This window comes from Ranitomeya imitator, chromosome 9 (genome assembly GCF_032444005.1).
Source record: "Ranitomeya imitator isolate aRanImi1 chromosome 9, aRanImi1.pri, whole genome shotgun sequence".
Taxonomy (NCBI): Eukaryota; Metazoa; Chordata; class Amphibia; order Anura; family Dendrobatidae; genus Ranitomeya; species Ranitomeya imitator.
Genome location: NC_091290.1, coordinates 113,177,723 through 113,191,208, shown reverse-complemented (window position 1 = coordinate 113,191,208; position 13,486 = coordinate 113,177,723). Strand labels below are relative to the sequence as shown.

Sequence of the window (13,486 nt, the reverse complement as noted above, 5' to 3'; positions counted from 1 at the left end):
TCCGTGCTTTCCTTGACCGCAACACTGCAAAAACGCTAGTGCATGCCCTTATCATCTCCCGCCTCGACTACTGCAACCTCCTACTCTCTGGACTCCCCTCTAGCACTCTGGCACCACTCCAATCCATCCTACACTCTGCTGCCCGACTAATCCACCTGTCCCCCCGCTATTCCCCAGCCTCTCCCCTGTGTCAAGCCCTTCACTGGCTTCCTATCGCCCAGAGACTCCAGTTCAAAACCCTCACACTGACATACAAAGCCATCCACAACCTGTCTCCTCCATACATCTGTGACATGGTCTCCCGGTACCTACCTACACGCGACCTCCGATCCTCCCAAGACCTCCTTCTCTACTCCCCTCTCATCTCTTCTTCCCATAACCGCGTCCAAGACTTCTCCCGTGCTTCCCCCATACTCTGGAACTCTCTACCCCAACACATCAGGCTTGCGCCTACCATAGAAACCTTCAAAAAGAACCTGAAGACTCATCTCTTCCGACAAGCCTACAGCCTGCAGTGATCCTCAACCTACTGAACAGCCGTACAGCAGGCTTTTCCCTCTCCTAGTGTATCCTCACCCACCCCCTGCAGACTGTGAGCCCTCCCGGGCAGGGTCCTCCCTCCTTATGTACTCGTGTGCCTTGTTATCTGCTCATGTTTAATGTATTTGTCTATATTTGCCCCATATTCACATGTAAAGCGCCATGGAATAAATGGCGCTATAAAAATGTATAATAATAATAATAATAATAAATAATATATATATATATATATATATATATATATATATATATATATATATATATATATATATATATATATATATATATATATATATATATATATATATATATATATATATATATTATTTTTCCTTCACACATGTGAATATATATATTTTTTTCCTTTATAACATTGCCCCAGGGAGGGGCATCATGTTATAGGGCCATATCGCTGTTCTGACACTTTGCAGAGCACGGTGTCAGATCAGCGATCTGACGTGCACAGCAGGGCGGCTTCCCGGAGCTTGCTCTGAGCAGGTGCTGGTAAGCCACCTCCCTGCAAGACCCGGATGCAGCCCCTCGGCCATTTTGGATCCGGGGCCTGCAGGGAGAAGAAGATAGGAGACCCTCAAAGCAACGCGATCACATCGCGTTGCTCCGAGGGTCTCAGGGAAGCCGGCAGGGAGCCCCCATCCTGCGCGATGCTTCCCTATGCCCCCGGAACGCTGCGATCATATTTGATCGCAGTGTTTCGGGGGTTAATGTGCCGGGGGCGGTCCGTGACAGCTCCTGGCACACAGTGCTGGATGTCAGCTGCGATAGTCAGCTAACACCCGGCCGCGCTTCCCCCGTGAGTGCAGCTTATCGCGCTGGAGGTACTATCCCGTCACTGGGAATTAAGTCCCAGGTCACCTTGACGGGATAGCACGTCCAATGGGATTAAGGGGTTAATTAAACTTGAAAGTCTCCACTTCCATAGCATCTGAGTGGTTTCATTTTAAGTCAAAAATAGTGGCCCAGAGAGCCCAAATCACAAAGATTCTGTCACTGGCCAAATATTTCTGGACCAAATTGTATATAAAGAAATGTTCTGCGCATGTCATAGGAAACAAGTCCAGATTACAGTGGAAAAGCATGGAGTGAAAACAAAATATAAAAAATGATAATAAAGTCGGCCCAATAGCCTTTTCGTTCCAAACTAAGGGAATAAGAATTAAAAAAAAAAAAAAAAAAATGATTTAAACTACATATCTTTAATGATGCCTATAGACTGTCGGCTTCTTATTTTAAAATTGGCCAGCTAGGACAAAATGCAGGTGAAATCGTGTAACGTTGGGACTTCTAGACACCGGTGGTGGAGAGCGCTTACTTGGGGTGACTTTGTTGCGTTTATCCTCCTTGAAGCCTTGCAGCGAGTTCACTCCTGACTGCAGCCGACCAGCTGATGACCCCAGGATGGCTGTGCCCTGCCCGGATTCTACAGGAAATAAGGTGGAAAAACAGGATTTTTGGTTGCTTACCGTAAAATCTGTTTCTTGAAGCCTCCATTGGGGGACACAGGAACCATGGGTGTATGCTGCTGCCACTAGGAGGCTGACACTATGCAAATAAAAAAGTTAGCTCCTCCTCTGCAGTGTACACCCCACCGACTGGCATTATACTCTTCAGTTAGTGAGAAAGCAGTAGGAGAAAAGAACAAGGTTGAAAAACCATAACCACAAACTTGAGAACTGTAAGGGTATGTTCACACGTTCAGGATTTCCATCCTTTTTTTTTCAGGACAGTTTTTTTTAAAAACTGCAGCTCTTGGCAGAAAACGCAGGTCCTTTTTTTGTCCTTTTTTGATGCGTTTTTGATGCGTTTTTTGATGCGTTTTTTTATCCTTTTTTTACTGTGTGTTTCCTAGGAAGCTTTTTAGGGCTAAAATGGCTGAAAATACCCTAACCCTACCCCTAACCCTACCCCTACCCCTAACCCTATTCTAACCTTAGTGAAAAAAAAAAAAAAAAAAAAAAAATTCTTAATTTTTTTTATTGTCCCTACCAATGGGGGTGACAAAGTGGGGGGGGTGTCATTTACTATTTTTTTATTTTGATCACTGAGATATAACCTATCTCAGTGATCAAAATGCACTTTGGAGCGAATCTGCCGGCCGGCAGATTCGGCGGGCGCACTGCGCATGCGCCCGCCATTTTGCAAGATGGCGGCGCCCAGGGAGAAGACGGCCGGACGGACACCGGGACGCCGGGTAAGTATAAGGGGGGGAGATTAGGGCACGGGGGGGGCATCGGAGCACGGGGGGGGGGGGGGCATCGGAGCACGGGGGGCGGGCATCGGAGCACGGGGGGGCAGCCACACTCCGCCCACGCACTTCCGCCCGCTCCCCCGCACTTCCTGCTGCAGCGGTTCTGCACATCAAATCGCAGTAAAACCCGCAGATATATTTTTGATCTGCGGGTTTTACTGCGATTTTGACCTCACAATGGAGGTCAATGGGTGCAGAACCGCTGCGGTTCAGGAAGAAGAATTGACATGCTCCTTTCTTTTTTTTTACAATTTCCGGACCATGTGCACAGTGTGTCCTGTTTTCCATAGGGTACAGTGTACTGTACCCTGCATGGAAAACAGCTGCGGAACCGCAGCGGCAAAACCGCCGCGGTTCCGCGGTAAAAAACGCACTGTGTGAACATGGCCTAAACGTGAGAACAGTCATAAAACAGATAACAACAGAAACATTGGGAGGGAGCTGTGTCCCCCAAAGGAGGCTTCAAGAAACAGATTTTACGGTAAGCAACCAAAAATCCTGTTTTCTTTATCGCCTCTCATTGGGGGACACAGGAACCATGGGACGTCCCAAAGCAGTCCGACGGGTGGGAAAGACAGACTTCCATCAGGTCAGAGGACTCACCACTGCCGCCTGCAAGATCCTTCTGCCTAGGCTGGCGTCCACCGAAGCGTAGGTATGGAACTTGTAAAATTTGACGAACGTGTGGATGGAAGACCAAGTTTCCGCTTTGCAAAGCTGCAGGGCGGAAGTCCTGTGGTGCACCGCCCAGGAGGCGCCGACTGCCCGGGTAGAGTGAGCCTTAATCCCAGGAGGGGGCACTCTGTTCTTGACCCGGTAAGCCTCCAAAATTGCCAATCTGATCCAGCGAGCAATAGTCGCTTTAGAAGCCGGTTGGCCTCTGCGCGTGCCATCAGGAATGACGAAAAAGGAATCCGTCTTCCGGAAAGTGGACGTTCTGTCCAGATAGATCCTCACTGCCCTGACAAGGTCCAGCTTGTTCAACGATCGCTCCAGAGGATGAGTCGGAGCTGGACAAAAGGAAGGTAGAACGATGTCCTCGTTGAGGTGGAAGGTGGAAACCACCTTAGGAAGAAAAGAAGGTGGGGGCCGGAAGACCACCTTGTCCTGGTGAATGACCAAAAACGGAGGGAGGCAAGACAGGGCCGCCAACTCGGAAACGCGGCGAATAGACGTGATGGCCACAAGAAAGGTCACCTTCCAAGATAGAACTGATAGAGGAATCTCCCTAAGAGGTTCAAAGGGAGAAACCCTCAGAAAGTCCAGTACCAGGTTTAAGTCCCATGCCTCCACAGGGGCTCTGTACGGCGGGACAGCATGGGCTACCCCTTGAAAGAAGGTCTTAACCTGTGGCCGAGAGGCCAAGGTCTTCTGAAAGAGGATGGAAAGCGCAGAGACCAGACCCTTCAGTGAGCTAAGAGCCAGGCCCGAATCCAGTCCTGCCTGAAGGAAGGCCAAAAGAGAAGGCAGGGAAAAAACCATAGGCGGAACGCGGTTGGACTCGCACCAACAGAAGTAAGCCTTCCAGGTGCGGTAGTAGATCCTGGAAGACGAAGGCTTCCGAGCCTGAATCATGGTGTGAATCACCCGGTCCGAAAGGCCGGACGCTCTTAAAACCGCGGTCTCAACAGCCACGCCGTTAAACTGAGCGACCGAGAATTCGGGTGGCAGATCAGACCCTGGGACAGCAGATCGGGCCTGTCTGGAAGGCGCCAGGGAGCGTCCGCGAGAAGGTTGACGAGCTCCGCGAACCAAGCTCTCCTGGGCCAATCCGAGGCGATCAGGATGACCGGCACCCCTTCCGCCTTGATCTTCTTCAACAGCTTGGGAAGTAATGGAAGGGGTGGGAACAGGTAGGGCAGCTCGAACTGTGACCAAGGAATGGCCAGAGCATCGACGCCCACTGCGAGAGGATCGCGGGACCTGGAGACGAACTGCGGAACCTTCCTGTTGATTCGAGATGCCGTGAGATCCACATCCGGAGTCCCCCATCGAAGACAAATCTGATGGAAGACCTCCGGATGCAAGGACCATTCCCCTGCCGCGAGGCCCTCGCGGCTGAGGAAGTCGGCGGCCCAGTTGTCCACGCCGGGGATATGCACCGCGGATATCACCGGAACCGTTGCCTCTGCCCAAAGGAGGATCTTGGATACCTCGGCAAGGGCCAAGGAGCTCCGGGTCCCCCCCTGATAGTTGACATATGCCACAGCCGTGGCGTTGTCCGTCTGGATCCGGACTGGAAGGCCCCTGAGGATCCTTTCCCAGTGGCGGAGGGACAGAAAGATGACCCGAATCTCGAGGACATTGATTGGCAGAGTTGATTCCTGCGACGACCAACGGCCCTGAACCATCAGGTGGCGAAAAACCGCACCCCAGCCGATCAGGCTGGCGTCCGTTGTCACCACCTGCCAGTGAACTGGAAGGAAGGACCTGCCCTGGGAGATGAGAGATGACGTCAGGCACCAGTTGAGGGACCGCTTGACCCGAGAAGAGTCTGATCGGCAGATCCAGGGAGAAGACAGACCTGTCCCACTGAGACAGAATGGCTTGCTGAAGGGGTCGCGAATGAAATTGGGCAAAGGGAATCGCTTCCAATGTAGCTACCATCCTCCCCAGAACCTTCATGGCCGAACGGAGGGAGGGAGGCCGAGGACCCTGGAGCAAGCGTATGTCCCGACAAAGAATGGATCTCTTGTCTTTTGGAAGGAAGACTCTGGTCTGACGAGTGTCGAAAAGCATGCCCAGAAAGATGATGCGCTGAGAAGGAATAAGGCAGGACTTCTTCCGGTTGACCAGCCACCCGAAACGGGCTAAAGTGTCGAGAACAATGGACAGGCTTTCGTGGGCCTGAGCAAAGGACGGAGCCTTGATGAGGATGTCGAGGTATGGAAAAAGGACCAAGCCTCTGACTCTCAAGATGGCCATCAGCGCCGCCATGATCTTCGTGAACACCCTTGGCGCGGTTGCGAGGCCGAACTGCAGGGCGACGAACTGAAAATGATCTCGTTGCACTGCGAAGCGCAGGAAACGGTGATGTCCGGGAAATATCGGGACATGTAGGTAGGCGTCCTGGATATCTATAGAGCATAGAAATTCCTGAGCCTCCATGGAAGCAATTACTGAACGAAGGGATTCCATCCTGAAGTGTCGCAGGCGAACTCTCCTGTTCAGCAATTTGAGGTCCAGAATGGGACGAACCTTGCCGTCTTTTTTTGGTACCACAAAGAGGTTCGAGTAGAAACCCGTGTACCGTTCCTTTTCTGGGACGGGAACGATTACCCCGGATTTGAGCAGAGAAGCGATGGCTGCGAAGAAGCCCGGAACAAGAGCAGGATCTCTTGGAGGACGGGATTGGAAGAAACGATCCCGGGGTCTGGAAGCGAACTCTATCTTGTATCCCGAGGATACAACTTCCCTGACCCAAGCGTCCTCTACCGCGGAAACCCAGACGTCCCTGAAAAGGAGAAGACGGCCGCCCAATCTGGGAGTTGGGCTGGAGTCTTGCCAAGAGTCATGCGGAGGTGGATCTTCCAGTCCTGGGCCTGGAGGATCTACCCTGGGAATAGCGAGGACGCCAGGACGGAGTGGGCCTAAAGGACACCGCCTTCTTCTCTTGACGTGCCTGTGGCCTCTGTTGCTGCTGGGAAAAGGAGTTCGACACAGCGAAGCGACGAAACGGCCGAAAAGGGCGAAACTGCCGTCTAGGAGGAGGGCGACGAGGCTTAGCCTGGGGGAGAAGAGAACTTGTACCCCCGGTGGCGTCCTTAACCCCTTCATGACCCAGCCTATTTTGACCTTAATGACCTGGCCGTTTTTTGCAATTCTGACCAGTGTCCCTTTATGAGGTAATAACTCAGGAACGCTTCAACGGATCCTAGCGGTTCTGAGATTGTTTTTTCGTGACATATTGGGCTTCATGTTAGTGGTAAATTTAGGTCAATAAATTCTGCGTTTATTTGTGATAAAAACGGAAATTTGGCGAAAATTTTGAAAATTTCGCAATTTTCACATTTTGAATTTTTATTCTGTTAAACCAGAGAGTTATGTGACACAAAATAGTTAATAAATAACATTTCCCACATGTATACTTTACACCAGCACAATTTTGGAAACAACATTTTTTTTTGCTAGGAAGTTATAAGAGTTAAAATTTGACCAGCGATTTCTCATTTTTACAACGAAATTTACAAAACCATTTTTTTTAGGGACCACCTCACATTTGAAGTCAGTTTGAGGGGTCTATATGGATGAAAATACCCAAAAGTGACACCATTCTAAAAAATGCACCCCTCAAGGTACTCAAACCCACATTCCAGAAGTTTTTTAACCCTTCAGGTGCTTCACAGCAGCAGAAGCAACATGGAAGGAAAAAATGAACATTTAACTTTTTAGTCACAAAAATTATCTTTTAGCAACATTTTTTTTATTTTCCCAATGGTACAAGGAGAAACTGAACCACGAAAGTTGTTGTCCAATTTGTCCTGAGTACGCTGATACCTCATATGTGGGGGTAAACCAATGTTTGGGCGCACGGCAGGGCTTGGAAGGGAAGGAGCGCCATTTGACTTTTTGAATGAAAAATTGGCTCCACTCTTTAGCGGACACCATGTCACGTTTGGAGAGCCCCCGTGTGCCTAAAAATTGGAGCTCCCCCACACGTGACCCCATTTTGGAAACTAGACGCCCCAAGGAACTTATCTAGATGCATAGTGAGAACTTTGAACCCCCGGGGGCTTCACAAATTGATCCGTAAAAATGAAAAAGTACTTTTTTTTCACAAAAAAATTCTTTTAGCCTCAATTTTTTTCATTTTCACATGGGCAACAGGATAAAATGGATCCTAAAATTTGTTGGGCAATTTCTCATGAGTACACCAATACCTCACATGTGGAGGTAAACCACTGTTTGGGCACATGGTAAGGTTCGGAAGGGAAGGAGCGCCATTTGACTCTTTGAATGAAAAATTATCTCCATCGTTAGCGGACACCATGTCGTGTTTGGAGAGCCCCCGTGTGCCTAAACATTGGAGCTCCCCCACAAATGACCCCATTTTGGAAACTAGACCCCCCAAGGAACTTATCTAGATGCATATTGAGCACTTTAAACCCTCAGGTGCTTCACAAATTGATCTGTAAAAATGAAAAAGTACTTTTTTTTTTCACAAAAAAATTCTTTTCGCCTCAGTTTTTCATTTTCACATGGGCAATAGGATAAAATGAATCCTAAAATTTGTTGGGCAATTTCTCCAGAGTACGCCGATACCTCATATGTGGGGGTAAACCACTGTTTGGGCACACGGCAGGGCTCGGAAGGGAAGGCGCGCCATTTGACTTTTTGAATGGAAAATTAGCTCCAATTGTTAGCGGACACCATGTCGCGTTTAGAGAGCCCCTGTGTGCCTATGCATTGGAGCTCCCCCACAAGTGACCCCATTTTGGAAACTAGACCCCCCAAGGAACTTATCTAGATGCATATTGAGCACTTTAAACCCCCAGGTGCTTCACAGAAGTTTATAATGCAGAGCCATGAAAATAAAAAATAATTTTTCTTTCCTCAAAAATGATTTTTAGCCTGGAATTTCCTATTTTGCCAAGGGTAATAGGAGAAATTGGACCGCAAATGTTGTTGTCCAGTTTGTCCTGAGTACGCTGATACCCCATATGTGGGGGTAAACCACTGTTTGGGCGCACGGCAGGGCTCGGAAGGGAAGGCACGCCAATTGGCTTTTTAAATGGAAAATTAGCTCCAATCATTAGCGGACACCATGTCACGTTTGGAGAGCCCCTGTGTGCCTAAACATTGGAGATCCCCCACATATGACCCCATTTTGGAAACTAGACCCCCAAAGGAACTAATCTAGATGTGTGGTGAGGACTTTGAACTTCCAAGTGCTTCACAGAAGTTTATAACGCAGAGCCATGAAAATAAAATAAAAATTTTATTTTCTCTAAAATGATCTTTTAGCCTGCAATTTATTATTTTCCCAAGGGTAACAGGAGAAATTTGACCCCAAAAGTTGTTGTACAGTTTCTCCTGAGTACGCTGATACCCCATATGTGGGGGTAAACCACAGTTTGGGCACATGTCGGGGCTCGAAAGTCAAGTAGTGACATTTTGAAATGCAGACTTTGATGGAATGCTCTGCGGGCGTTACGTTGCGTTTGCAGAGCCCCTGATGTGGCTAAACAGTAGAAACCCCCCACAAGTGACCCCATTTTAGAAACTAGACCCCGAAAGGAACTTATCTAGATGTGAGGTGAGCACTTTGAACCCCCAAGTGCTTCACAGAAGTTTATAACACAGAGCAGTGAAAATAATAAATACGTTTTCTTTCCTCAAAAATAATTTTTTAGCCCAGAATTTTTTATTTTCCCAAGGGTTACAGGAGAAATTGGACCCCAAAAGTTGTTGTCCAGTTTCTCCTGAGTACGCTGATACCCCATATGTGGGGGTAAACCACTGTTTGGGCACACGTCGGGGCTCAGAAGGGAAGTAGTGACTTTTGAAATGCAGACTTTGATGGAATGGTCTGCGGGCGTCACGTTGCGTTTGCAGAGCCCCTGGTGTGCCTAAACAGTAGAAACCCCCCACAAGTGACCCCATTTTGGAAACTAGACCCCCCAAGGAACTTATCTAGATATGTGGTGAGCACTTTGAACCCCCAAGTGCTTCACAGACGTTTACAACGCAGAGCCGTGAAAATAAAAAATCATTTTTCTTTCCTCAAAAATGATGTTTTAGCAAGCAATTTTTTATTTTCTCAAGGGTAACAGGAGAAATTGGACCCCAGTAATTGTTGCCCAGTTTGTCCTGAGTACGCTGATACCCCATATGTGGGGGTAAACCACTGTTTGGGCACATGTCGGGGCTCGGAAGTCAAGTAGTGACGTTTTGAAATGCAGACTTTGATGGAATGGTCTGCGGGCGTCACGTTGCGTTTGCAGAGCCCCTGGTGTGCCTAAACAGTAGAAACCCCCCACAAGTGACCCCATTTTGGAAACTAGACCCCCCAAGGAACTTATCTAGATATGTGGTGAGCACTTTGAACCCCCAAGTGCTTCACAGACGTTTACAACGCAGAGCCGTGAAAATAAAAAATCATTTTACTTTCCTCAAAAATGATGTTTTAGCAAGCAATTTTTTATTTTCTCAAGGGTAACAGGAGAAATTGGACCCCAGTAATTGTTGCCCAGTTTGTCCTGAGTACGCTGATACCCCATATGTGGGGGTAAACCACTGTTTGGGCACATGTCGGGGCTCGGAAGTCAAGTAGTGACGTTTTGAAATGCAGACTTTGATGGAATGGTCTGCGGGCGTCACGTTGCGTTTGCAGAGCCCCTGGTGTGCCTAAACAGTAGAAACCCCCCACAAGTGACCCCATTTTGGAAACTAGACCCCCCAAGGAACTTATCTAGATATGTGGTGAGCACTTTGAACCCCCAAGTGCTTCACAGACGTTTACAACGCAGAGCCGTGAAAATAAAAAATCATTTTACTTTCCTCAAAAATGATGTTTTAGCAAGCAATTTTTTATTTTCTCAAGGGTAACAGGAGAAATTGGACCCCAGTAATTGTTGCCCAGTTTGTCCTGAGTACACTGATACCCCATATGTGGGGGTAAACCACTGTTTGGGCACACGTCGGGGCTCGGAAGGGAAGGAGCACCATTTGACTTTTTGAATAAAAGATTGGCTGGAATCAATGGTGGCGCCATGTTGCGTTTGGAGACCCCCTGATGTGCCTAAACAGTGGAAACCCCTCAATTCTTACGCCAACACACCCCTAACCCTTATCCCAACTGTAGCCGTAACCCTAACCACAACCCTAACCGCAACACACCCCTAACCACAACCCTAACCCCAACACACCCCTAACCCTAACCACAACCCTAATTCCAACCCAACCCTAACCCTAAGGCTATGTACCCACGTTGCGGATTCGTGTGAGATTTTTCCGCACCATTTTTGAAAAATCCGCGGGTAAAAGGCACTGCGTTTTACCTGCGGATTTCACCTGCGGATTCCTATTGAGGAATAGGTGTAAAACGCTGCGGAATCCGCACAAAGAATTGACATGCTGCGGAAAATACAACGCAGCGTTTTCGTGCGGTATTTTCCGCACCATGGGCACAGCGGATTTGGTTTTCCATAGGTTTACATGGTACTGTAAACCTGATGGAACACTGCTGCGGATCCGCAGCGGCCAATCCGCTGCGGATCCGCAGCCAAATCCGCACCGTGTGCACATAGCCTAATTCTAAAGGTATGTGCACACGCTTTGGAAAACGCTGCGGATCCGCAGCAGTTTCCCATGAGTTTACATTTCAATGTAAACCTATGGGAAACAAAAATCGCTGTACACATGCTGCGGAAAAACTGCACGGAAACGCAGCGGTTTACATTCCGCAGCATGTCACTTCTTTCTGCGGATTCCACAGCGGTTTTACAACTGCTCCAATAGAAAATCGCAGTTGTAAAACCGCAGTGAAATGCGCAGAAAAACCGCGGTAAATCTGCCATAAATCCGCAGCGGTTTAGCACTGCGGATTTATCAAATCCGCTGCAGAAAAATCCGCAGAGGACCAGAATACGTGTGCACATACCGAAACCCTAACCCTAACCCTACCCCTAACCCTACCCCTACCCCTACCCCTAACCCTACCCCTAACCCTACCCCTACCCCTACCCCTAACCCTACCCCTACCCCTAACCCTACCCCTACCCCTACCCCTAACCCTAACCCTAACCCTACCCCTAACCCTACCCCTAACCCTAACCCTAGTTCTAACTCCAACCTTAGTGAAAAAAAAAAAAAATTCTTTATTTTATTATTGTCCCTATCTATGGGGGACAAATGGGGGGGTCATTTACTGTTTTTTTATTTTGACCACTGTGATAGATTATATCACAGTGATCAAAATTCACATTGGAACGAATCTGCCGGCCGGCAGATTCGGCGGGCGCACTGCGCATGCGCCCGCCATTTTGGAACATGGCGGCGCTCGGGGAAGAAGACTGACGGACCCCGCCAGGATCGGTAAGTATAAGGGGGGGAGATCAGGGCACAGGGGGGGGAGATCAGGGCACGGGGGGGCGTCGGAGCACGGGGGGGGAGGGATCGGAGCATGGGGGAGAGTGATCGGTGTGCGGGCGGGTGGATCGGTGTGCAGGGGGGGGGGATCGGTGTGCAGGGGGGGTGGTTCGGAGCACGGGGGGGGATCGGAGTGCGGGGGGGTTTGATTGGAGCACGGGGGGGTGTGATTGGAGCACGGGGGAGCGGACAGGAGGACGGGGGAGCGGAGCACAGGACGGAGGGGAGCGGGCCACAGATCGGGGGGCTGGGGGGGCGATCGGAGGGGTGGGGTGGGGGCACATTAGTATTTCCAGCCATGGCCGATGATATTGCAGCATCGGCCATGGCTGGATTGTAATATTTCACCATTTTTTTAGGTGAAATATTACAAATCGCTCTGATTGGCAGTTTCACTTTCAACAGCCAATCAGAGCGATCGTAGCCACGAGGGGGTGAAGCCACCCCCCCTGGGCTAAACTACCACTCCCCCTGTCCCTGCAGATCGGGTGAAATGGGAGTTAACCCTTTCACCCGATCTGCAGGGACGCGATCTTTCTGTGACACAGCATATGCGTCACAGGTCGGATTGGCACCGACTTTCATGACGCATACGCTGTGTCACAGGTCGGGAAGGGGTTAATAATTTGATCCAGCTGGGAACCAAAGAGACGAGAGCCCTGGAAGGGCAGACCGGTGAGGGACTTTTTAGAAGATAAGTCCGCCTGCCAGGCCTTGAGCCAAACGGTGCGGCGGATGGCAACGGCATTGCTGGAGGCCTGAGCCGCACAAGACGCGACATCCAGGGAGGCAGAGACCAGGTATTCACCGGCGTGGGAAATCTGGTTGGCAAGCTCCGCTAGTTGCACGGGGGGCACCCCGTCCAGGATACCTCGACGGAGCTCTCTGGCCCATTTGGAGATGGATTTAGAAACCCAAGTGGAAGCAAAGGCTGGGCAAATAGCCGCTGCAGCCGCTTCAAAAGCTGACTTCGCAAAGGATTCTATAGTCCTATCGTTAAAAGAGTCCTTCAGAGATGCTCCGCCAGACAGAGGAAGCACCGTGTTGGTGGACAGCCTGGACACAGGTGGATCCACAGAGGGAGAGACCGTCCAATTGGCGGTAAGTTCTGGAGAAAAAGGATATAACACACCCAGGCGTTTTCCCCTCTGAAAACGCCTAGTGGGGTTCTCTCTCTCTCTGGACACGATTTCCTCGAATTCAGGATGAGGAGCAAAAAACTTGGAAGGTGGTTTGGCCCGTCTAAACGAAACCGCCTGATCTGCGGGTTCCGTAGAGGGATCCTTGATGCCACAAGATTGGTTTACTGCCACAATGAGATTCTGGACCATCTCCCTCATGGTGGCGATTTGGTTAGAATCCAGCTCCGAAATATCCTCCGAGGGCGCATCAGAGAGTGCCTCGCCTGACTCAGGGGAGGAGGGTCGAGGGGACGCCGACCGCAGGGGAGGGCCGAGTGGCGAGATGGAGCGCGAAGAGGACTCAGACCGACGTTCCTGTCTGGACCTTTTGTGGCTTATCAAGGAGGGCTCGGACGGCGGTTCCTGCGACCCGCTGGCCACAGCAGGGGTCTGCAGGGGTAACCGATCC

General features: G+C 49.8%; 1 protein-coding gene across 4 annotated transcripts in view; it reads right to left on the bottom strand.

The window, feature by feature from the left end:
• The window catches only part of BRD7 (bromodomain containing 7), a 108,650-nt gene that overhangs the window by 69,247 nt on the left and 25,917 nt on the right, over positions 1-13,486 (bottom strand). For all 4 annotated transcript variants that reach the window (XM_069738488.1, XM_069738489.1, XM_069738486.1 and 1 more), the window contains exon 10: positions 1,871-1,978. In XM_069738488.1, the coding sequence (XP_069594589.1) occupies positions 1,871-1,978 (108 nt within the window). The remainder of the gene's footprint in view (positions 1-1,870; positions 1,979-13,486) is intronic.